This window comes from Oryzias latipes, chromosome 10 (genome assembly GCF_053564925.1).
Source record: "Oryzias latipes strain Hd-rR chromosome 10, Olatipes_Hd-rR_3.1".
Classification (NCBI taxonomy): Eukaryota; Metazoa; Chordata; class Actinopteri; order Beloniformes; family Adrianichthyidae; genus Oryzias; species Oryzias latipes.
This window is the reverse complement of record NC_136246.1, coordinates 30,229,579-30,255,484: the sequence shown is the minus strand read 5'-3', so window position 1 is coordinate 30,255,484 and position 25,906 is coordinate 30,229,579. Positions and strand designations below refer to the sequence as shown.

Sequence of the window (25,906 nt, the reverse complement as noted above, 5' to 3'; positions counted from 1 at the left end):
TTTCAATATGGGATTGGGCAACTATACATTAGGACTTAAACACTGTCCATATAACCTAACCTGACAGAATCAATGTAAAAGGATTCATGCTAGAGTAACAAGCAAACATATGTTTTCTACGCAACTGTAATTGTCACTTTAAAAAGTCAAAGTTATTTAACATTAAGGAGTAGTTACGTTTTTCTTTCATTACATGTATAAGTTATATCTGGTCCTTTGAGGACAATCTGCTGATGTGGCCCTCAGTGAAAAAGAGTTTGACACCCCTGCTGTACATCATCCAGCCTTTTGTATTTTTTTATCTGTTGCACGTATGAACAGTGTAAATCTGAGTACAGACTGTATTTTACTATATATTCATAAATTAGTTCATGTATAAAACTCATGATTATTTTCAATACTTGATTATGGATTCATGACCAATATGGTGCTTCCACTTGTAAGAATAACGGCATAATGTACTTTTTTCCCCCGTTTCTTTAAAAATGTTTAAACGCGCATTGTTACAGTTTTTCTTTTAAAATGGGCCCACGCAAAGCGTATGGTGAAAGGGCGCTGTCATCTGCTCGCACCTGGAGCAAGGCCAAGCTGGCATGGTCAGTCATCCCAATTTCCTGATCGAGGTAAAACGTGGAGACATTGCCAAACCTCTTTGGAGGCCGGCAGAGTTTTTCCACAGTGAAAACAGATACGGTTTGTCACAGAGCAAGAACTGCTGGCGTGGTGCTTGAAGAACTCATTCTGCTACTTAGCAAGTTTTCCCATTAACACTAGGGATCAAGCTTAATTTGAATCCATATTTTTCCGTCCATCAAACTGTCTGAGTCGCTTTTGATCGCTGATGTTGCTTGCTAGTTTGTGGATAATGAGCTCCTCTTCTTTTTTGGTTCTGTTTTTCATTATTTTCTTTGTTTCATCCTTTCAAGCATCTTTTAGGTGTTTTTTAGCATGTTCTCTAACCTGTTTTTTTATTCTTTTGTGTTACCAGAGGTTTGCATCATAAGGTAAATCCTCTTAAATTACATTAAATCAAAGCATGTTTTCATTGATTATGTTAGAAGATAACAGTTTGATTTCACTGCATCTCTTCCTACTGTAGTTCTCTTCTTTTTAGTGGTGATAGTCCATCAGACTTCTGTTAATTTAGACAGATTAGACAGTTCTTTTATCATGTAAACTCAGTTTTATTGGACTTTGTTGTAATAATGTCTCAGCAAATATAATTAAAACATGTTTTAATACATCGCAATAAACCAGTCTCATTTCCCGTCAGCTCAAATCCCAAATAAAATCATTCTATGCATAGACAAGCTTGTCAGATTATTGTCTCTAAAGGTCATATTCAGTGTAAAATGTTTTCAGGGTGTGGGATGCACTAATTTTAAAACAAATGTTTTTGTACTTTACTGATAATAACAACAGGGAGCCAGTTTAGCTCGTGCTGGTTTGCGGCGCCTTCCGTCCGTGAAACCAGGGTTCAAATCTGGGCTGTTCCCTATTCCCTTCTCTGCTTCTGTGCCGGTCCCAAGCCCAGAGAAATTGAGAGAGGGTTGCGTCAGGAAGGGCATCCGGCGTAAAACATTGTCAAGTTAACCATGCGACTCATCCTCGAAAGAGTGGTTGATTCGCTGTGGCGACCCCTGATGGCAAAAGCCAAAAGAGAAAGAAGACTGAGAATAACAAGAAGCATCCAAATAGGCACAGGAGTACTGGAATCTGGAATCAAGTTTTTTGATTTCTGATCTTTAATTTTCCTAAAATACCTAAACACAAACGATGTTATATATAAGTATTTATTTTGGAAAAAAAAATGGAAACAAAATTGCTTACACAGAAGATTGTTAAATTTTAAGTATAGTTAGTTGTTTTATTTTTCTGTTTCGTTTTAGAAAAACACATTAGAAGTAAGTATCCTATATTTAGCATTTATTTTCTTTTTCAAGGTTAATGAGGCTCAACAAAACATTCATAAAAAAAGATTTTAAACTGTCAACAATGGACTTCATGCAAACATGTTATTCAGAATATGCCTTAGCTGAAATATTATTTTATTTCAAGTAAGGCCTGTAATTACTGTAGTTACTGCTCTAATTATTCTAATATGTAAAAAAAATTACTCCTTAAATGTCTGTCATGATTGTAGTAATCTCGTCCAGACATCAACATTTCCTTTTCTATATTTCTTTAAGTAGTGCATAAACTGTTGCTGTTTGTTATCCATAAAAAGGTTAGGCTCATTTTTGTGCTTCAGTATTTAAAGGATAAACAACAATACTATCCTAGATGTTTTGGCACTTTGCTGCAAAAACTTTGTAAAAAGCAATTCATGTGAGACTCACTCAGTTTTGGTATGACTTTCATTTTTTTCATGTATAAAACAGTATTTGAAAAACTCATTAAAAAGTGAATTTGTATAAGGAGACCAAGAGAGACATAACATTAAATAAATGTTTGATTTTGTTGGTGTTTTTTTTCCTTTTAGTATCTATGTAAAACCTTTAAAGTACTGTAAAAAAATACTAATAATAAACTAATAATAATAAAGTTGAGAAAACTCAAAAAGTTAGGTGCACACGTTTTAAAATTTAACTCCCAAAAAAAGAACCCAAAAGTTTAAGTTGGATTTTAAAACAAAAAAAAAAAAATTGACCATCCACTTTTTAAATGTTCTGATTTCTCTGTGTTTTTATGAAGTTTGTCTCCTGCAGTCCAGTCTGTTCTGTACAGTTTTTTCTATTAACTGTACTTTCAAATGGTCTGTAAATACGGTTGAGGTGAGCCAGAAAGTTCTTCTTAGTTATATCTGCCTTATAGAACAAAATTCTATTTTATAGAATTTTTGGGAAGAACGTCTTTAAATCAATTTGACTTGACAAAAGTTTAAACGAAAACGGGGTCTTTGATAGCTTTATCTGGCACTGATTCTGTCCAGGGAAAGTTGGGCTTGCCTTAAATATTTAGTGGCTCTGCAGTGTTTGGTGAAAATCATCACTGGTTTTACGCTTTTATTTTTTTGAGGTTCCATTGTGGGGCTTCCGGGATTCAGCTTCAAACAGTATGACGCTCGCCAGCATGCAAAGATGCCAAGGGAAGATTTAATCCTCAATAAACCTTTGTCAGTTCAGAGAACAGCGTTAATTGTAGCTGACACGGGAACACCAGTGAGCTTTTGCTTAGTAGTTCCTGTCAAACAAAGACCAGCAAGTCTTAATTGATGTGGTTTTTGGTAGTTAGCACCACTAGAAACTTTTTTTTTCTTTTTTTTTATATCTAAAATTTGTTTAAATAAGCTATAAACAGCTAAATAGATATTTCTTGTGAAGACAGGTTGACGTCTTGACTGAACTTAACTGACCAGGCAACCTTCCACTTATACCAGGGGCGGGCAAACTACGGCCCGCGGGCTGGATCCGGCCCGCCTCCATGATTTGTCTGGCCCATTGAACACCATCAGAGACCCATGTTTTTTTTTGTTTTTGTTTACTTAAGACCGGCATAGAACGTGACATTTCATTCCACCCTTCTGCAGTCTGTGCTCCAACCTGAAACCCTCTAAAATCTCTGTCAAATAGAACAGAAGACAGTCTTCCCTTTTGTAAGTCGCAGTTCATCTTTCCCGGTTTAGCTCATTCTTTAAGAGCAATTATGCTGCTTTTTTTAAACAGTGCACCCTGTTCTGTGTCCTGATTGGCTGGAGACCTTTTCAATCAATCTCCTCGTCTCCTGTACAGAAACGCGGAGCTATTCAGATTAGAAATCTGTGATCGATCAGATCTTTGTTTTCATTCCAAGATCCTGGACCTCATTTCTATGAAGGTTTGAGAATTTAAACAAGAGAAAAGTGTGAAAATGTTCATGTCTGTCTGAGAAAAGTGTATTTAGGCAGTGAGGAGTTTTACTGCCGTAAAGGATTTCACCAATCACAGTTATTTTTAGAACGTAACTCCTGCAATAAACGAGGGAACTCTGTACTGGTGAAAAGGTAACGCAGATATATGCTGAGCTGCAGCACAAGACGTAGAAATTTGCTTTTTTCATTGTTACTGGATGAGAAACAGACATGCAGGACACAGCTGCTCAGTTTTAGTGCAAACTGTGAGACGTGTGAGGAGCTGCAGCCATCAAAGTCTCAGCGGGAAAATGACGGCAGAGGATCCACTATTTATTGGTTTTTCTTTTAAATGTATCAGTATATATTTTCCTGACTTTTTGTCTTTGAAAATCACAGTTATTTGGTCATTTTTTCATTTCATAAATAGCGTTATTTATTTTTATTAAAAGGATCATGAATTAATAAAATTTTATTATAGGGCTTTACGATAAAAGAAAGATAAAAGAAGTTTAAAGTTTTAAATAAAAGTACTTATTGTGGCCCTCACAAGAAAATGTTTGGGGACTCCGCTCTAGCATCCATGTGGTGTTGGAAGATTTGTTGTTTTTCATTCTTTCTATCATTCAAACACCACATGAACGCAGCATTTTTCTAAGTTTTCACAAGGTGCAATTGGCTCAAAATTGAGAACAAAAGTTTTAACCTAAAAAATCTAAAATGCTTTGTTTTAAAATATAATTTTCAATCCAAATGTTTTCATCTACATTCCATGTTATTTCTTTCTAACTCCACGCATCTGCTAATGGTTCGGCCCTTCTATCCAATTTTAGAACCCTATGTGGCCCGTGAGCCAAAATAATTGCCCACCCCTGACTTATACTGTACCTATACCCTCTTGATCTAGAGCAGGGGTACATTGCAACAGTGAATTTTAAATAAAACACCTCAGATGCCATTAAAGTGCAGACTTTCAGCTTTTATTCCATGGGTTGAACAAAATGATTGCATAAAAATGTGAAAAACTAAAGCATTTTTTTAAACACAATCCCTTCATTTCATGGCCTTGTGAGTAATTGGACAATTGACTTCCATGCTATAGCATGGGCATGTGTGGGCAATTCCCTTGTTATGTCCTTATGACTGAAGCAGATAAAAGGCCTGGACTCGATTAGAGGACTCGTGCTTGCATTTAGAAGATTTTGCTGTGAACAGACAACATGCGGTCAAAGGAGCTCTCCATGCAGGTGAAAGGAGTCATCATTAAGCTGAGAAAACTGAAAAAAAACATGCAATGCGGCATTTCAAAGGCGCTGCTGGCTCCATACGAAGCGCGTGCCACGGAAAACACTGCTTCCTTAATGAACTCGTATTTATCGGGCGGGAACTGCGGAGCTGGTAGCAGGGCAGGGCTTCAATAAACACTCTGGTTGTCCGTAGTGGTCTTCTGCCAGGGACTTGGCGTGCCGCGGGGCAGAAAGTGACTTTCTGATGACAGACAGAATTTGCGCTCAGTGAATTTAAACACGCATGTGCAGTGACGTATGTATCAGAGGATGTTCGATTGGCCGTTCTGTATGTCAATCAAGTCCCATACTTCTCGGTGAGGATTTTGATTTGCTTACGGATTTTTTAGAAGTACATTTTTATTTTTTGGATTATTTATCCTAGCTGGCCTGCGATCTACCCTCATGTCCTTGAAGATCTACCGGTCGATCGCGATCAACGTAATGAGCACCCATGATCTAGAGCCTACTAGAGTTAGATCCAGTAAGCAATGCACCAAAGACACCTTCACAGGGCTGCACATTTAGTCCTAAATAGGTGCTTTTACAATTGTGCAACATCCTAACGGTCATTTTTAGATCATAGTGTGAAACTGAAATTCCCAGGGGAAAAACCTACTAGTGTGTGTTTTGAATCTGTCCAGCTTCAAATCAGTGATCACCATACAGGCTCTGTTTTTTTCTCTCATAGATGTCAAGAGGGTGTGAGTCAGGGGGTTAACTTATTAAAACTTTAAATATCAATTACCAGTTTTAAACGTTGGGAACAAAACCTATTACTTGTCACTTTGGTACGGCGGAGGTGTGCTGCAAGGTAGTTACTGGCAAGGAGACGTGCCGTGTGCTTTCACTCAGAGGATGCTAGAGACTGCAGTGATGAGGAGACGTTGGGTATGAAGGTACGCTGATAAGTGTTTATGACATATAGATCGTGGGGAAACCAGTGTGAGAAGCAATGTGGATAACGTTAAAAGTTGTTTTAATGAACCTGCAATTTTTCAACCACATTTCAATGAGTTGCCGTGTCTCATCGTCATGGTGTTATAGCATTATTTTAAGAGAACTCTGTTAAGGAAACTACAAAATAGCTTTTAGGGTGACGTCACAGCAACACAGCGCACATACCGCATAGTGAAGCACAGAAAAGCATGTAAGAAGCGTTTTTAGCTGTGTTAAATTAAACGTCCTAACAGGTAAGCAGTTGAACAATTTTTTTCTCAGTTTGATAACACGACAATCGTTGCTTTATATTTGTCCGCGGCTCATCCGTGGCTTCAGTCTTACTCTGTTTCTGTTGGCTATGGTGGCCATTTTGGTTCAGTTTTTCCGGACAGATTGTATTCGGTCTGAGGAATCTCAGAGCGAAGCGAAGCTCGGTTCGATTGGAAACAAACCGAGACCACCTGAAAAGATGGGTCAGAGAGCGGTTCCTGTTCCCGGACCAGGGTCTGCTTGGTTTTATTCAGACTGAAAATTTGTTGTGCATTATCGGCTAATAGGCTTTTTTTAACACTCTGATCCCCTTTTCAATATACTGATCATGGTCACATAGAAGTTTCTCGACAATGTTTTCATTAAACTTGGAAAGTGGCACATCTACAGTGATTTCACTATTCTGCATTATGCACAGAGATGATGTTGGTGCAGAAGCTGGAAGATCCTCAGCTATTGGCATTTGATCAAAGACTTCATATTTTCATTTATTAGTTATTGCACAGTATTGGAATCCAGGACCCATCCATGCTAAAAAGACTTAATATTTGGTTGGAACTTCATTTATTCTGTGTCCTCCGTCTGTCACCATTTCCCATGCTGATTGCACCATCTGACAGAGGAATATTTATGATATATCGTGTTTTGGAAAAGTTGGGGTCAGTGCCAATGCATGGTCACATTAAATGCTTGGTTTTATTAAAAATGGATGGATGGATAAATAACGGTTTGATGAATGGATAAGGGATTATTATTGACACACAGCAGATAAAGAACATAGTTGAGCTAAGATCTTATGTCCACCAGACCCGATAGGAACCGTAAATTTGGTGCTCAAAACAAAAATAAAAAAACTCAAAGTGCTGCTAATAGCCATCTATCTAATTACACTAGTTTTCCTGTAATTATCAGTCTTGGGAAACCCTGATAGAGTGACACAATTGTGGGACATATGATGTCAAGAACTAAGTTTCGGCATCTTTCCATTCAGCTTCAAAGCGAGTATCTGGGGCCGCCTTCAGTGTGTTGGTCTTTAAAGGGGCAGTAAGACATCATCTCTTTCCCTATAGACGCTTTAATTCCCTATAGAGGACAGACGTGATCAATGCTCCAATCCCCTTATCAAATGAACTGCGTCTGTTACTCTGCATTACAAGCCTCAGTTTAATGATGTTAGTGTGCTTTTACTAGTGTGTGGAGAGGGGAGGAGGGGGCAACAGCAGAATGGATAGCAACAGGAAGAGAGGCAAAGGTGAGAGAAATGAAAGTGTTGACGAAAGGAGAACAGAAAGAGGCAGAAAAAGGAATAAATGGAGGGCATGAGAACAGAATGCCCTGTGAAGAGGAAGAAATTATCTATCTATCTATCTATCTATCTATCTATCTATCTATCTATCTATCTATCTATCTATCTATCTATCTATCTATCTATCTATCTATCTATCTATCTATCTATCTATCTATCTATCTATCTATCTATCTATCTATCTATCTATCTATCTATCTATCTATCTATCTATCTATCTATCTATCTATCTATCTATCTATCTATCTATCTATCTATCTATCTATCTATCTATCTATCTATCTATCTATCTTTCTCTGTTTTCTCTCCCTGAATCTCTTCCTACTCCTCCTCCCTTGCTTTTTTTCACACCCACTCCCTTCTTTCTCTCACAAAAGACTGTACATCTGGAGAGGAAGACGGCCTTTTTGTGTGTATACATAATTGTGCGTCTGCAAAAACAGAAAGATTTCTATTAAAGCGGTTTTATTTTTTTATTCCTGCTGCCAACAGCACAGTGATGAGGCACAAGGTCAAAGGCAGTGTGTTTTTTTGTGCGTCCTGCAGAAGAGCGCTCATGCATTTGCAGGGCTTTCTTCATTAAAGGTAGACGCGGTGGTCAAGCACAGGCTTCCGGCTATCACATTTGGAGGGTTGCCTGGAGCTTGATGCTGTGCGGGGGTGAGTCAGGTGATGCAGCGTGGAGGCCCGAGGTGGCTGCTGTCATTCAGCAACCAAAGCTCATGTCACCTTTCCTTCCTCTCACACACACTCTCAATCTTATTTTCCCTTTCTCTTTCTGCCTAACATCCTCTCTCTATCTCCTGCGCCCTCCCTGGTTTCCATGGTGACAGCTGTGAGCTGCAGAAATCACACTGATCCGAGAATGAGATAGAAGGAAGGAGCTTCTCTCTTTTGTGCATGTACACCCACACACAAACACACACAGATCACTTTTCTCCTCACATGAACGTTTCATAAACTCCTCTCTGTGTCGGCTGTGGACCCGCACAGAGCACGCTCAGACTGTCCACGCGCTTTGGCATGTTGCTGCCACACCTGCCTGCAAACACACCTAATTGGTTTGTCTGCCATATAACTCACTCTTATTGGATCATGCTTAGCAAGAAATTAAATCAGCTTTGTTGATGCTTGCTTTGCCGGACAGAGACAGAGAAGGATGAGAGGAGGGAGGCACCATCAGCTGACCTTGAAAAGAAGGAGCTCTTGATGGACGGCTGATGGGAGCGCTGGTCACATACGATTTGATTGCGAGGCAGCTCGGTCACAGGCTATTGGCCATTCAGTTGTGGCTTTTTGTTTGCTCTCTCACGGAGAAATCCTCACATTACTCACTGTTCTCAACAGCTTGGATCAGCGACTTGAATTGCTCATTCAATGCAGAACACAATTACACGTCAGTCCATCCAAACATGGCCATTGTGGTGTACGCAAACCGCACGTGTCTTACAATCTCACAGTGCTCACATACATTCTCAGTACTGAGAGAAACCTCTCCAGAGTGTAAATTGCAGCTGCACAGTTAGGCTTGTTACGGCTTGCGTGAGGTCTGTGTGTGGGATGTGTGAATCTATTCTAATTGTGTTTGTGCACATGTATTTCAGACTCTTACTCTACCATTTTTTCCCCCACAGCTTCCAGAAAGAAATGCGTAGCTTGATGTTTTGCTGAATTCTGAATCCATCTCAACCATAACTGCGATATTTTGTCTTTTATTTTTTTGGCATCTTGGCAAACACCACTATCAAAAACAGCTATTTTAGAGGAGGATATATATGGGACATGGCAGGGGACGGAACATCTACTCTAACTGAGTTAGCTGAGCCAAAGCCCCATGAATAACGGTGCCGCTGCTCCATTCATCTCCTCCAAATCCTTGATTGTTTGTCCAGCTGGCAGTTCACATCTCTGTACAAAATGAATATTTTAAGGAGAATGTATTTTTAAAACCCTTCAGAAGTCCCTTAAGTTGGTTTAATGCAAAAAACACCTGATCGAGGCAAAAAACATATGCTGACTCCTGTGGAAGGCCTTTTGTATCGCTCTCTCCTTCACATCAACTATAGGGGTAAAGGGAAGTGTCACTGAATCCTTCACGCTAAGCTTTTAAAGAGAACCATCTTTTAATGAAAATGCAGCACAAAATAACTGCACCAAAGGGTGGCAGTTGTTCGTTGTACATACTGTATCCTGCAATAAGGATCTTCTTTGTAACTCAAACAAGTTCCCAGATTTTCTTTTTTCTAAATAGTAGTTTTTTAACCTACAGACTACATCATTGTCGATTCCTACCATCTGATTTTTCTAAATCACCTACCTTCAGGAGTTCACTATCTAACCCAAGTCCTCGAGATCCATCACCATTCTTGTGTCCCGAGCCATTCTAGCAGCTGGTTTGTTACATGACGTTATTCCACCTGGTTGAAGCATTTTCTCTGCAAGTGAGGCAGCAGGGTGGGAGGTCCTAAATACCATGGCTGGGTTTGCCCTCCTCTAGAGTTTTACATGAGTTCAGACATCATTTAGGGGTATTTTAGAAGCAGCTGTTTGCTTGGATTGGGAAGACTGATAAACTCGTTGGTGCCAAAGTTTAGTTCAAGCGACTCTGAACTTTGCACATTTTGTTATGCATAAGCTCTTTCATTGACAACGGGATTTTACTGTGGGGATGCATGATAGTGTAGGGGTTAGCACCACTGAGTGTACATGAGAACTGAACGGAGTGTGTCTGATGTCGTCCAGAGAAAATGGCTCCAATGAAATGAAGCCAATTCAGTTGCCATTGTTTTTACGATACACACACTTCCATGTTGGGGCCAGACAACATCAATAAGCAGTGATTGTTCCAAGTCAGGTCTGAGTGAATGTTTCAATGGCAACCACTATTTCCAATCAGGAGTGAGCGTATTGGAAGTCAACACCCCTACTACTTGAACGTGGGCATGTTTCAATCGTTCAACATGAGTCCACTTACTTTTATTGAGGCATTTGATTGGTCAGTTTATAACTTAAATAACTTTCACCTACAGATAAATTTAGAAAATAAATGAAGATAAGCAAAAATATGTTAGGACAGGCAGATAGAGCAAGACTGGTTATTCTGACAAATAGAATGACTAACAGCTGTTTATTTTCCACAGAGGTCTATGGGATTTTGGCTTCTTGGAGTCTATGGGTACTTCCTGTTTAGTCTGTGGGGAGAGGGGGCACTCAGTCCATTTCTCATATACAGTCATTAGTTAGCTAACTGGAGTTTGCATGGTTTTGTTGCACTCATGTGGGTTTTGTCCGGGGCACTCTGGCGTTGGATTACAGTCCAACAACATGCTTCATAGGTTAATTGTTGTTTCTAAATTGCCTCTTATGTGTGTGTAATTGTTTGAAAGACCGTCCAAGATGTACCATGCATTCGCCACATAGTGTCTGGGTATCCCTGAGACCCTGACCAAAACAGAGTAGGTTTAGAAAATGGACAGATGTCACTGTGCTGTAGCTGTTTGTTGGATGCTTTAAAGGAACAGAGGTTGGACATCCAAAAGTGGTGAGGTGATATAAGATAAATGAAACAACACTTAGGTATATTTATACATAAAAGTGAAGTTGCCTGCTTTGCTTCTGAACGGAAGCTTTTTTAAATCTGTTAGAGCTTGTGGGCATCTTTTTTTCAGAAAAAAAAGAAGACAGTTTTGATTTTATTTTTAGATTGTGCTCAGACAGAGAAGAGATTCTTTGATAAATTTGGTCCTTTTTGTCTCACTCAAAATACACTTAGTGAACAGATTAAAAAACATAATAGTTTTGTGTGTGTGTGTTTTAAGAATGAACATGGTTTTACAGCTGATTAAGTGGCAGAAGACTTGCAACAAGGCCAAATCATCCGTGAAGGTTACATGTAAGCAAATATTCACAAACCTAAAAAAATTGCACCATATAAAAAGCATCCCAGGGAGTGGCGCTGTTGCAAAAACACAAGCTCGTTGGTAAACAAGTTCACTCCATGCAGTTTCTGCAGACTGACTTTCACAAATACCTTTCACACTTTGCTTGAAAAGAAATCTGAGCCTCACACTCAGCAAGTAACAAATCTGATTGGATGTGAAGTTGCTGAAATTTAGACCAACCAGACAGGAACAGTCCCAAAAATCTCAGGGAAATCTTGTTTTCTTTTTGCCTAGAGAATTTCTTTGACTAATAGCTGACTTATTTGCAAACCCACTGTTAAATTAAAATTAGCTTTATGAAATTCAATATGTCATGGTGCCTTCAACTTTTGTAATATTTAATGTGATTAGATAAATATGATGAAATAAGCAATTTTTCTTCATTTATACATATATATATATATATATATACACACACACACACACACACACACACACACACATCTCTCATTTCCTTCTCATGGGTATATGTCTGAGAATGAGTAGACCTGCTTCAAAAATGGATAATAACGTTAAAGGGAGCTTTGTCTCCGGGCTGAATGTACTTGTATTACATTACAGTTCAATAGCAGGAAATGTTTCGGCTCCATAAAGCACACATAGACATGATTCCAGGTAAAAACATCATAACACAGCTTTACTAACCCAACACAGGCTTTCAGTTATACTTCAAATAAGTTTACATTGTGTGACTAACTTTTGCACACATTAAGTCTTGTTCCAATGTATTAAACTTACAGAAAAGGATGTGGTTTTACATGCAGGTTAAATTGATTTGCAGCATTATTTAACTTGATTAGATACCCTGTACTTGGTGTGCTGCACTACTTCAATTTTTACAGAGTAGTACTGTGTTTTCTAGTGTTTTTTTTTCAATCTTTCAATCTATTGACTGATTTGCCCATTTTCCCCCCCTCTATTTGTAGACTCCAAACATCTATTAAGTACTTCTGTGGTGATGATTAGGGCCATTTTTTTCTAGTTTTTATGATCTAGGTCATTTTTACAAAGTTATGTTTTAGTTTTTTTTTTCTGCTTTCAGGTGTTCTCTTCTGTCAGGTTTGCGTTTCAATCAATCAACAACATTTTAACTCAGCAGCTTTTATAACCATAACTCCTCGACCATATACATAATTAACATTAACCAACTGATTCTAGCAATGGAAAAGAGCAGCTCTGCGCCAATGTACAACACTTTACGGTGGTAAAGCTTCTCAGTGTCAGAATCCATTGGAAAGACGTTAATGATCAAATAGTTACGGTAGCTCGAAAAGTGAATGTTATTCTGTGTTGCTGGTGACTGCTCTCTGCCTGGTATTAAAGGGTTAAAGCTATTTCTGTTTTAGTTCATTACTTCTTGGCATATTTTAGTTCATTTATGTTTTTAGGTAAACATTCTGGTAGATTATTCATGACAGAGTATTTTCTAAAACGTGTCGTACATGTAAAAGCCATGGACAATTGTTCAAATAACTACAATTCATTGCTATTGAATCCATCTAGTGTGTTCATCAAATCAATTTATGAAAGAAAGTAAAAAAATCCTTTAGAAAAATTGACAAATTCTGCAGATGAAAGATTTTAGTTGATGAACAAATGGCTTAACTCAGATTGAAGCACATTTTAAAAACTTGCTTTTGGTAAACATCTACCTGTGTAAAGTTATAATTATAAACCTGGAGCAACTTGTTGCCTCTTGTTGTTTGTAATCCTACTCATATGTGTTTCTTTAATCGTCTTCCAACCTCTTTACCTCCTGTACCATTGTCTCTCATCTTTACTATCCCACTTTAACTCCGTCTTTCAGCTTCCCACTGGTCCAAAAATAAATGCATGGACATATATTGAAAAGCCTCAAATGCAAACTTACAGGGTGTCTACTCAGTATTAACATGGTACTTTTTATGGGACTTACTGGGTACTTACATGGTACTTTTTTATGTCTACTCAGTACTAACATGGTACTTTTTATGGGACTTACTGGGTACTTACATGGTACTTTTTTATGTCTACTCAGTACTAACATGGTACTTTTTATGGGACTTACTGGGTACTCACATGGTACCTTTTTATGTCTACTCAGTACTAACATGGTACTTTTTATGGGACTTACTGGGTACTCACATGGTACTTTTTTTATGTCTACTCAGTACTAACATGGTACTTTTTATGGGACTTACTGGGTACTTACATGGTACCTTTTTATGTCTACTCAGTACTAACATGGTACTTTTTATGGGACTTACTGGGTACTCACATGGTACTTTTTTTATGTCTACTCAGTACTAACATGGTACTTTTTATGGGACTTCCTGGGTACTTACATGGTACTTTTTTTATGTCTACTCAGTACTAACATGGTATTTTTTATGGGACTTACTGGGTACTTACATGGTACTTTATGATGTCTAATCAGTACTAACATGGTACTTTTTATGGGACTTACTGGGTACTTACATGGTACTTTTTTGTGTCTACTCTGTACTTACATGGTACTAGGGCTGGGCGATATGGCCTAAAAATAAAATCTCAGTTTTAATTTCTTTTAATTCGATTTCCGATTTTTTTCCCGTCCCCCTCCATACTTAAGGAAAGCAATTAGTACAAACGGCCGAAAACTTAAAGCAAATTTTGCTTTTATTTAATCAAACGCAAGACAAATGTAACCCCCTATTTCTGGGATGAATAATAAATAAATGAACATACTCTTGGAATCAAAGTCCTTAACACTATTCTTTATAATATTTGATAAAGAAGAACACAAAGACATACATCACTATTGGGGATTTGTAGGTATAAACCTCCTGTGTCTGAAGCTGCATAACCGCCTACTGTAACTATATAATCTGTTTAACACAGATTTTTAGATCAGCCTTACTTTTCGTTGTCTGTTCGTTAATTTTATTTATTTACATAAAATCCTTGAGGTTCTGGTGTCCAGTTCTTCCAAAATTGACACTACAAAGTAAAAAAAGAAAGCTTTAAATCAGATGACCTTTGTTATTACACCCTGAACTCTGTCTAGGTGCAGTTAATTTGGTTTAAAAGGGGCTTCAACTGAGAAACCAAACAGTTTCTTCATGACCCCAGGTCAAACCCCGTAGGGGGCAGAAAAATGTATTTATCTTTGAAAAAGTCGTTGAAAAATAGAACATTGGCGGTTTCCCCGGCCGGTTGGCTGCCTCGGTCCCGTCGAGGCCTGACCAGAGCTCTTCTAGGGCCGGCGTTTGGGGGTGGGGGCCTGGGCTTGCTCCGGGGGGGGCCGGCGCTTTCTGGCTCCTCTCTCTCTGTGTGGGGTGGGTGGTGCTGGGCCTGGGGTGTCGGCGCCTCCGGGGGTGGGGCCCCTGGGCTGGGTGGGCCTGGCCCCCTTGCTGGGGGGGGGGCGGGGGACAGCTGTTTGACCACCGGGGGACAGTCTATCAGCTGTCCCCAACTTACCCCCTTCCTCATATAACCTCATAATAGGGTGAGGGGGTGGGGGGCTTAGCCTGCGATGAGCCTTGGGGGGGGGTTTACTAGGCAGTGGCCCCCCTCCTATGGTTGCCGTATGGAGTGGGCCCCCCCTCTTTCGGTTTTACTTGCACCTTAGACATGTAGGGCCCTTGGTAGGGGGGGTGCTTGGACATCACTGCCAGCAAGCAGCGGATGTCCTCCTAGCACCCTACCCGCCAATTTTAACCGCACCTTAGACATTTAGGGCCCCTTGGTGGGGAGGGTGAGGGGACGTCACTGTGAGTAATCAGGAGATGTCCCCTTAGTGCCCTACCCGCCAATTTTAACTGCACCCCCCTTAGTACACACACACCTCTCCCCCCTCAATATATACATCCCAACATAAACACACACACATGCACACACACACCATCTCAAACACACATACACGCACACACATTTTGCAAGGAAGGTGGGACCTGGGTCCATCTGTCCCCTGCCTCTTCCCTGGTGGGGGGTGCGGGCCCCTTTGCAACGGCGGCCGTGTCCCCGGGGTGCCGGCTTCCTGGGCCCGGCGGTGCTCTCTCCGCGCGGTGGGGGAGTTCACATTACATCTGAGCCGGGGGTGTCTGGTCCCTGGGGGGTGGGTTCTGGTCCTTGCTCCTGAGTGCTGGGCCCCGCCAAATTTCCAACTGTGGCCGAGCCTGGTCGGGCCATATTTATAACACCCCTTGTGGGCCCTCTTTTTTTCCCCGGGGTTCCCCCCTCCTGGGCGGGGGCGGCGGGCCCCCTGCCTCGCTCCTCCCTGGACCAACCGTGGGCCGGGCGGATGGCTGCCTGGAGTGCGGAGCGGGTCTCCCTTGGGGGGTCCTGGCTCGTACCTGGGGTTGGGGCGGGGGGATGCCCGGAACTCCTGGGTGGTGGTGGGGTGCTCTTTGGGGCTGTGGGCGTCCTTCTCCGGTGGGGCTCTGCGTTGGGTTCTCCCGGCGCGGCGGGGGGGCTGCTCTCCTGGTTGGGCTGGGGCGGCGCTCTCTTTCCCTCCGTGCTTCCCTGGCCTCTGGCTCTGGGGGCCTTGCGGCGGCCCTGCTGGCCCTGGCCTGGGTGGCGGGCTTGGTCGCCCGGGCGGCGGTTGTTCCCTGCCGGTTCCCGTGTGGCGTCGGGGGGATTCCGGCTGCCGCTGCTGCTGCGGTGGGGGTCTTGGGGTGGGGATGGCTGGGCACTCTCCCTCCTTCTTTTCATGTTCCACCATCCATTTTAGAAGAACATAAAACCTCACCTGAGCACTGGTGTTAGCTCACCTTTGCACTAATAGCTTGCATGACTGAATGACTGAAATATTTCACACTAGTTGGTTTTAAGGCATAAGTATGCGTGTGTGAACACTATCTGTTTTGTGTACATGTCGACATGTGGAGATTTTTGCAGCTAGCAGGTGTGTTTATAACATTTGAGTGTGTGTGTGGACGGGCCACGCCCTTTTTGTACTGCATTTGAACCTTACCATAATGATTAACAACCAGTAAACTTGTTGCTGTATGCTGCTTCATGGTCTTATCCCCCTTCCCCTCCTATTATCACCCCCTACCCCCCCCTCTCTCTAGCGTCCCTCTCTCTTCTTCCCCTCTTTCCTTTTCCGTCCGGTCCAACACCAAAGATTTTCAGACATGATTGAAATTAATAAAGTTTGGCCTCAATTACAAAAGGGGTTTATTCAGACATACCTTTGGTTTGTCAGAAGATTAATAACCCCTCTTGTTAAAGCAAAATATGTCCAACACAAGAGGCCCTCAGCTCTCGTCTGTCTGCCCAGCTGTTGGACAGGACAAGTTAAAAAAAAAAAAAAAAAAAAAAAAAAATAGAACATTGGAGAGGAAGTTTGTTGAAGAAGAAGATTGCAAGTGAGGATGAAGATGTACACACTAAAAATCAGCAAAGGAGGAGAAGAAAATGAGAAAGGCGGAAGAGCATTTTCTGCCTTTATCAAGTTCTTTAGTACAATTATCAATACAAATTTTTTAAAATATTTTTATTTACAGTCAAGATTTATTTTCAGCTACATTTATCTGCATTAGGTGTAGCGATTCCTTTTAACATAATTCATATCATAATTTGTGGTCGCTGATACGATTCATAGTTGATCTTGGTTCATTTAGAATGATTCGATTGAATCCGATTCGCTAAAATGGATCCATCTTTAGCCAAAATTTCAACAAATGTGACTCAGAGACGGGTACTGAACAGGGCAGATGAAGTTTTCCAGATTCCTGATATTTCTTATGTTTGGGGGCTGCAGCGGTAGGGCAGTCGACCCCAGGTTCGATACCCGCCTTGCACGCCCACGTGTCGAAGTGGGACACGAACCCCACCTTGCCTCTGGTGGAAGGTTGGCGCCAGTGTTCGATGGCAGAGTGTGACTGTGTGTGTGAATGGGGAATGGGTCTGTGACTGTAAATCACCATCGAAAGAGGGTAGAAAAGCGCTGTATAAGTACACACCATTTACCATTTCTTGCAAGATAATCAAGTGTAAATTAAATATGTGTACAAACAAACAAGTAAACAAGAGTCAGTGTTGGGTTAATTAATTTACTTTACTTTATTTACTGGATGAAATAGTAAATAAATTACTTTACTCATTCCCCAGTTTAAAAAGTAACTCTTTTTTTTCACTCACATATAGAATCTCAAGGGAATAACGCTGGCAAAAACAAGATACCCTGAAAATCATAGCATCGAGGCCACACAAGGGCAGTCAGGTTGTTTTTTTTAGCACCACTTCATTATTTCACCACATGAACATGAAAAAATATAGCATACTAAACCGAATATAATTTAGTAGCCTATATAGTGTACAGACAGGTTGCTTATTGCTAGTCGGCAGTGAAAACCAGGGGACATAACCTGCACTTAACTTAAATAATTTTGCCTTTGATTTCAACAAATTGGAAATAATCCAAATATCTCCGGTTACAGAATGACCTCACGTATTCGTCCACATCCATATTCACGCTCTCTTCATCTTCCTTTGACCAATCTCCAACTCTGCATTAGTGCACATGCATCAGTATTTTATTTTTTATGTAACTAAGAGACAATGTCAGAGCCAACTGTTGACACACATTATTTTGATTAGTGACCTATGGTTTCACCGCACCAAAATGTGAGTAATGAGGGTTTCTGTAGTCCAGTCATGGTACTATAATATGTTACTCCATTTCCTGACAACTAATTGTTCGAAATTCAAGGATTTTGTTTTTTCTTTCTCAATAGGGCTGGGAATTAGGCCGAGAAATTGGTCTTAATCTTTCATATGCAGCGTATGAAAAAGGTCTTGAAATGTCTTAAATTTAAGGTTTCCTGCAGAGCAATCATCAGAAAAAAGAACAGAAAGTTTAGAATCTCATTGAAATGTACGTTAAAGATAGTTTAGGGAAATGAATAGTCTGACTTTCATACTCAGGATCTGTGAACAATATCTCCTTTTATCAGTGTGTCTTTTTCTAAAGTGATGAAAAATATCTCTCATAGATGGAGGTGTTAAATACTTGAAATGTGTTGAAGTCACAGCTACCATCCCTGCATTACCACAATTAAGTCATGCATGAATTCAAAATACAACACGGTAGTCTCTGTAGACATCTTCATACTTTGATAAGCAAAAGTAAAATCATTGTACTTATAGACTCTTATGCAAACGCGTTATACTGCGTTTTGTTACTGGTTTCCCAATGCTCCATTCTCTGTGTTTGGTGGCATTTTAAGTTAATTTACTTTTGATCATTTCTAATGTATTTACTGACTGAAGAACGGTGCAACTTGCCTTTGAAAAGTGCAGTACAAACAAACATTATTATTCTCTGAGGTATTTTATCTTAGTAAAGCTAAATGTCAGATCCATGCTGCTGGAATTAGCCTAATGTTGCCCCTCCCACAGTAAAAACTCATCTTTTTTTCACATACGGCACGCTGTTTTTCAATTAGAGTTTCCTTATTGTCTCCTGCAAAATATCCAAAGCAAAACACTGAATGACAAATAGAGGCTTCCTGCTCAGCTTCAGACAGAAAACAATGTATCAAGAGAAGGGTATGGAGCTGGTGAGAAGACACTTTAGGTTTGCAAAAATAAATAAAAAATCAATCCTGAACCCCTGAACCACTATTTATGCTCTATTTTCTATTATCTCGAGCCAACATTACACCTTTATAAGACCAAAATATTCAAGGACATATTTGATCAACTGTTTTTATAGACAAATTTTCAAAAGGAGTGGATGTCTTTTTTCCATGTAAGGTTTATTCATGTCAGAAAAAGTCAAACTTTTATTGGAAAAAAAAAAGATTACGGTTTAAAATTTATACCCTATTTACAAAACGATAATAATTAAAAATAAAACTATGCAAGACTATGCAAAAATGTAGCCATAATTTTGATTAAACTAAAAGTTTGAAACACCATCTTGTGTAAAAAACGGGCTAGTAATAAGTAGCTTTTAGTACGATAAATTCAGTCTAAATATCAGTGATTATGTACTTCATTAGACACAATATTATTAATTTTTAGTGTATTTTTCTCTGGTAAATAGTTTTTATTTTTGTAGCATTTTTCTAACTCTTATTTAAAGTTTTTAAATATTAACGTCACCCTGTATAGAGTTTAAGATGTAAGTCTCAGAGCTTTTAACTGACGTTTTGATATTTGGGATGGCCTTTCAGACTACAAACGTTTACCTAAACAGCAACTCTTACAAAAAATATATATATATTAGGGCTGCACGATATGAAGAAAACTCGCGATATGCGATATTAGTAATTAATATTGCGATAACGATATAATTTGCGGTATATAAACAATTAGCAAAACAACCAAAAATATTATTCCCATTCCATTACAACAGCTTAAAAATTATACTACAAATGACCCTTGTTGACATAGGAGGCGAACATACAACATAATAGGGCGCCATCCGATTAGTTAACAACATGAAGGGAAGGGGTCCATCTGATTGGTCAAATGCAGAAAGGGATTCTTTCAATCCATTAAACACTTCAAGCTGCCATAAGGTTGTTTGGCCACATCTAAGGTAACCATTTATTTGCTGTCTTTTGCGATATGCATATTGCACAGCTTGATATTGCGATATCGATAAATTTGCTGTATATTGTGCAGGCCTAATATATATATATATATATATATAAAAGCTGATTTAAAAACAAAAGTTCAACCTTTTTTGTTACACATCCTAGTTTTAAATGTATATTACAAAAATGGTCGGCTTTGCCTTTACCACCTAATTGTCCAATTCCAGGAAGGCTGGGTTCTTCCGATGTCAAAATAAGCCTAGGTTTTGCAAAAAGCCTTAAACCTTTGGGTTGTTTTTTTTATTCACAGCGATTGCTTAGACTTTAATTTATATTTCTCCAATCACTGATTTGTTTGGACTTAGTTTGTCATCCTTCTCTGGTGTGTCGACACTTTTTTTTTACATTACTGGCCAGAATGCACCTCACACTATGATGCTGCCTATCAATGATGCACGTCTGAAATCCTTCTGAAAATGCTCAAATCAAATACATTTGATTAAAGCTACTGTCTGCCTCTTATAATAGTCATTTCACAAAGCATTAAGGAGTTTTTTTTTTTTACATCTTATGCATTGGAAAATGTGGGCTTTAGTTTTGAACTTTGTAGTTGGCTTTATTTTCCACAAAGGCATGGCATTAAACCAGATTCTGGCTTTGGCAAGAATGAAAACCCAGCTATCAAAGCTATTACAGAACCTGGACATATCCGACCAAAGAAGGGAAAAACGGTCAACTTTAGTGACCGGCTGTTGATCTCTAATCTACGTGAAACAGATGGAAGTTTTGCTCAAAGCTAGGAAAAACTCAGTCGTGATGAAGCAGATACCGAGTCATTGGGAGTGGTAGAGAAAATGTGGAGCATGTGCTTATCTCACTTCATTAGAGGACACAGGGCTGCCTGTCTTCCTCTTCTCTGGGAGTGTCAGTGTACATACTGTATGTGCATTTTTTTGAGACTATTCAGTCACTTGCTGTTGCAACTTAGGCCATGTTTACCTTAACAGGCTTTTATTATGAAAATGCTCTTGTGTATGGATCAAAACAACACATTAGTTACAGACAGTGGTCCTAGAACATTTCTGCTTCATTTGGTGTCTAGTATTGATATGTGTTCTGTATCAGGCATAGACTGTATCCAGAGAGTATATAGAAAAGGCCTTACCTCCAGCTCCAACGAAATGAAGCCAATTCAGTCACCATTTTTTACGCAATGCGCGTAACGAGGCTTGCTTCATTTAGGGGAGGAGCTGAAAATGTTCATGTCTGAAGCTTTGCTGCCCGGCTATATACCACATGACTGATTCAGGAAATGGTTCTGGTATTGCTACAAATTCCAAATTAATACCAATGGATATGTTTGCATGCAATAGATGCCCTACCAGAGCAAATGAAGCTTTGAGAAGCTTTGCACTGCAGGGGAGGCTTCAATGCTTCATGAAGCTTCATCTGCCGTGAAATTTAGACCATGTTAACCATGATACGTTTTTATTATGAAAATTCTCAAATATTCTGTATCAAAACAACACATCAGTTAAATACAGGGGTGCTAAAAAAATTCTGCCTTCAACACACTTTAAGTTCTGGAAAATCTTTTAAATTTGATTTGCTTTTAGTTTTTTTGTCCATAAATAATGTTAAAGAATTGTCAGGAACCAGTGCTGTAGGACCTAATATTAAGGAGACTGAGCTCAGTGGCAACACGTAAATAATCACAGATAAACTAGAATATGAGGAAACCTGTGAATCAACGGCAAAACCTGAAGGTGACAAGGCAGATGACCTGACATTAAAAAACTTAAAACCAGACACTTAAATACACGGAAAAGCATTAACACAAATGAAGACAGCTTGGGATGATTGACAACCTAAGCTAGGTGTGACTGACAGAGGAATCTGGAAAGCAAAACATGACAATAAACAAAGAAATATCACTAAAAATCCAAGCTAGGCCACTGGTGACCTGTCAGGGTGTACCACTGACTGCATATGAGGAATGGACTGAGTGACCTCCCTCCTCAAATAAGAAAGAAACCAAAATCCTATAGACTTCATTTGAGAAATAAATAGCTGTTACTCAGTCATTGTATTCGTCAGAATAACCATTCTTGCATTGCTACCTTTTTTAATATGTACTAGCTAATCCTATTTCTTTCATATTTTATTTTATTTGCAAGTTATTCAAGTTATAAACTGACCAATCAGATGCCTGCTGGCCCCCACTTCCAACGTTCAAAACGTTTGATTGACAGATTCTCCAGAGTCTGCTTTCTGTGAAAAGGGTGTGGACTTGCAAAAAGCCCACTCCGGACTGGCAAGAGTGGTTGCCATAGAAACGTTGACTCAGACTGACTCGGACCAAACATTGCTTACTGACATCCTCTGGCTCCAACATGGCGACATCCGTGTTGAGAAAAAATGCAGAGAAAACACCACATTAGTAGAATGGTGTTAAAAAAGGTTTCCTTTGCGTAACTTTATAGAAGCCTGCAGATGTGGAGTGAGGGATGGAGATGCTGAGATGATTTACAACTAAAGGGTGTGGATTTATACACCAACAGTGGCTGTCAGGGACAGTCACTACATTTTTTATGGATAAATCTGACAAGAACAGAATTTAAGAACCTTACTTAAATCTTTCAAGCTGTTTGGTGTGTAATGCATGGGCCCCTATTTATTTATTTATTTATTTTTCTACGTATTTTCGTTATTTTCTCACGTTGCTTCTGTATTTTTAGGTCTGCCGTGCAAATGAGTCTTAAAAAGAAGCGGCTAATATTTGATAAGATAATGTAAGCTTCTAAAGAACACAAAAAAAGTACCATAATTGTCTGCATTGAGCAGGTTGATATACACAAAAACATAAATATTAGTTTGAATTCACCCAGTGAAACCCAAAAAACTAAAGTGTTCTGAGATTTGGGTGCAGACAGAAGTTTCGGCTGCAAAAATGCAGCTTTGACATTTTGGATTTACTGAAAAACAAACATGGCCAGCCTTTTTGCGTCATCTCAAGAGGGGGGCATTTTGTAGCCAACTAATCTGCAGTGACTGACACATCTAACAATACAGAGAGTGATGTTTGCTCTGAGCGCTTGACTTGTTTTTTTTTTCTTGTGCAAGAAGCATAGTGCAGTTGTGCTCTCATTCCCTGGCAGAGTTTGAAAAGTGTTTCTATTTTGACTGGTCAGAGAAAAAGAAAAAAGAAAACATTGATTTTATTATATTGGGATTCAGATTAAACCATCATGCATCAAATAACGGAGCAATTTTTGTCACAAACACTGCCAAGTATGGACATTAATCAAGATGCTCTGTTGCAAAATGAAAAATATTCTTTCGTTTCAAGGTCTTTGCATACACAATTCGCTGTGCACCAACGCTGTTTGATAAAACTCAAAATGCCTTCATATATTATGATAAAAAGTGGTTTGGATTTAGATCATTCCTCAAAATTAGCTGTTGTTCTGCAACGGTTTCCTGCATGTCCATGTGGAGACCAAAACCAGCAGCAGCAGAGAGTGTTTGGTATGTTTTGCAGGACAGTCAAGATGTACTCATGCATACTGACCCACATCTTTTAATATTGATGCGTATTCTCAAGTGCAACTGTGCATCTATTTTTGCGAGAGGCATGAAGGAAGGGTTGCTGTCTACACAGCTGCTGTCTTGCATCGCCCCCTTTTTTTTTTTTTGGTTAGTTTTTCTTTTTAAATCGCAGCTGTGTGTGTGTGTGTCTTAGGTTATGTTAATGCGCTAAGGCATGTGGGGGGGGGAATTGCACACTGAGTGTGTGGGTGTGTATGTAAGTGAGTATGAGCACACTAGATGGTGCTTAGTTGTCTCTTTGCTTTAGCTGGTGCTGCCTGCACTGGTGGCAGTGATGCTGTCTGTTGTAGTTTTTAGGGAGCGTGAGCGTCTCCAGGGACAGATGGAGCGCCGGCACATGCACTCACGTACACACATTGTTACGCGGTGAAAGTCTACTGCAGAGAGTTTCTGAGGCAGGATTTTCTTTCTTTCGTTTTTTTTTTTTTTTTCCTCTGTAAGCTTCAGGTTTGCTTTTCAGGATTCCTACCTCATTGAAGCGCCTCACTCTACTTGTGTGCATAAATATGAGAGGAGCATTTAGAATTGAGGATCTTTGTTAAGAGGTACATTTTGTGTGGAGTGAAGACCTTTTTGGCCAACCTTTAGGGGCCACAAAAAGGGATTGGGATCGTTGACTTGTTGCAACTAGATTATTGTCACTTTCAAGAGGAAATGTGTATTTATAGGTGTTGGAGTTTGAAACAAGCACAGGACATTGAATCATTATTGATTAGTTTATTATAAAATGCAAGAATAGTTCAACATAATGCTTTATACATTAGTCAATAACGCAAACTTAAAAAAACGTAAAATAACATGTTGGCTTAATGTCATTTAACAACATCCTCTCCGATGCACAGCTCAGATAAGACTGTTTTTTTTCTTAATTCTGACAAGTTAGAACTGATTTCTGATTTTAAAATTAATAACTGCCCTTACGGGTGGATACGGGTTGTCTGCGGGTGAAAATGGGGAACCTTATATGAGCCACCAGATTTAAAACAAAATTCCAACGCCCTCCAAATCCTGTGCACTGTGCGAGGAGCCTATTGGTGCTGTTTACCGCTAGGTGTGTGCTCTTTGTGAGCTCTTTCCGTCTAGCCTGACCAGCTGCGTTTACATGGACAAAAGTAATCAGAATGAATGCCTGATCAGAATAAAGATGCGTCATGTTAACATGCCATTCGGAATACTCCGCCCCGATCAGACTCATTCGGATCAATATTTCCTTGCGATGGATATGGGTTATGCCGATCGTTCATCCGATTGTGGTGCATATAAACAGTTTATTCCGATTGTGGGTCACTACTGCTCTGGCTTTTACATCATGCATAGACGGCGTGGAGCTCCAGAAAAGGCTTTTGAGCCTGAACAGGACTGGCCGGCTGCTCCACGCGAGCGAACCCTTCCTCTAAGCAGGGCGGCCGGACTCGTAGCTTTGCGTTTTCGTGTAGGAGAGAGTGCTTTGTAAAGATTTGACGGAAGATGCTTTGGACCATAGTCCGCGAGTAGACCTGGAAATTCCATTATTCGCCAGTGGGCTTTCGCTTTACTGCTGGTATGTGTTTGGTCACCAGAAAAGGGAAGGCGTAAAGGATCAATCCCTGCTTTAATGGATCGATTATTGATCTATTAAGCTTGGAGCAATTCCGATTGAATGATCGATTTTTATCAACCCAGCTTTACCGACCACACAGAGATTTTCTAACATCAGTAGTTCAGAGTGTCCTTTGGAAGAAACATAAAACAAGGCTATTTCCCTGAAGTGGGGGTGAGTTCCTGACGTACTTGGGAATACAGATGTTGACCTTCAGACCAGTTTTATTGTAAATATATTACATTATAGTTGATACACTCGCAGATCAGAAACGTGCAACTGGCAGGATATCTCCTTTAAAATATTACAATCTGTGTGCATTTTTTAAATAATAAAATGTGTTTTCTAGTTTCCTTCCCCTCATTTTTAAATTTTTCTTTCTTCTCTGTCCCTTCAAATTGTGTTTTGCGATGTCCAGCATCGGCTCCCAAGCTGCGGCTGATGCGAGGCCAGAATCTGATGGAAGGGGACAAGCTGTACTTGAAGTGCGAGGCCTTGGGGAACCCCAGCCCTTCCTTCCGCTGGTACAAAGATGGGCGTGAGCTTCAGAAAGGCAGAGACCTCAAAATAAAAACCAACAAGTGAGTGTTTCTGTCTGGAAGCTTTCTTCAGTTCAAACATTTCTTTTTTTTTT

At 39.8% G+C, this 25,906-nt stretch overlaps 1 protein-coding gene across 3 annotated transcripts in view; it reads left to right on the top strand.

Moving 5' to 3' along the window:
- nrg2b (neuregulin 2b) overlaps positions 1–25,906 on the top strand; it is a 73,103-nt gene that overhangs the window by 12,810 nt on the left and 34,387 nt on the right. For all 3 annotated transcript variants that reach the window (XM_011480503.4, XM_020706774.3, XM_020706775.3), the window contains exon 2: positions 25,691–25,853. In XM_011480503.4, coding sequence (XP_011478805.1) covers positions 25,691–25,853 — 163 coding nt within the window. The remainder of the gene's footprint in view (positions 1–25,690; positions 25,854–25,906) is intronic.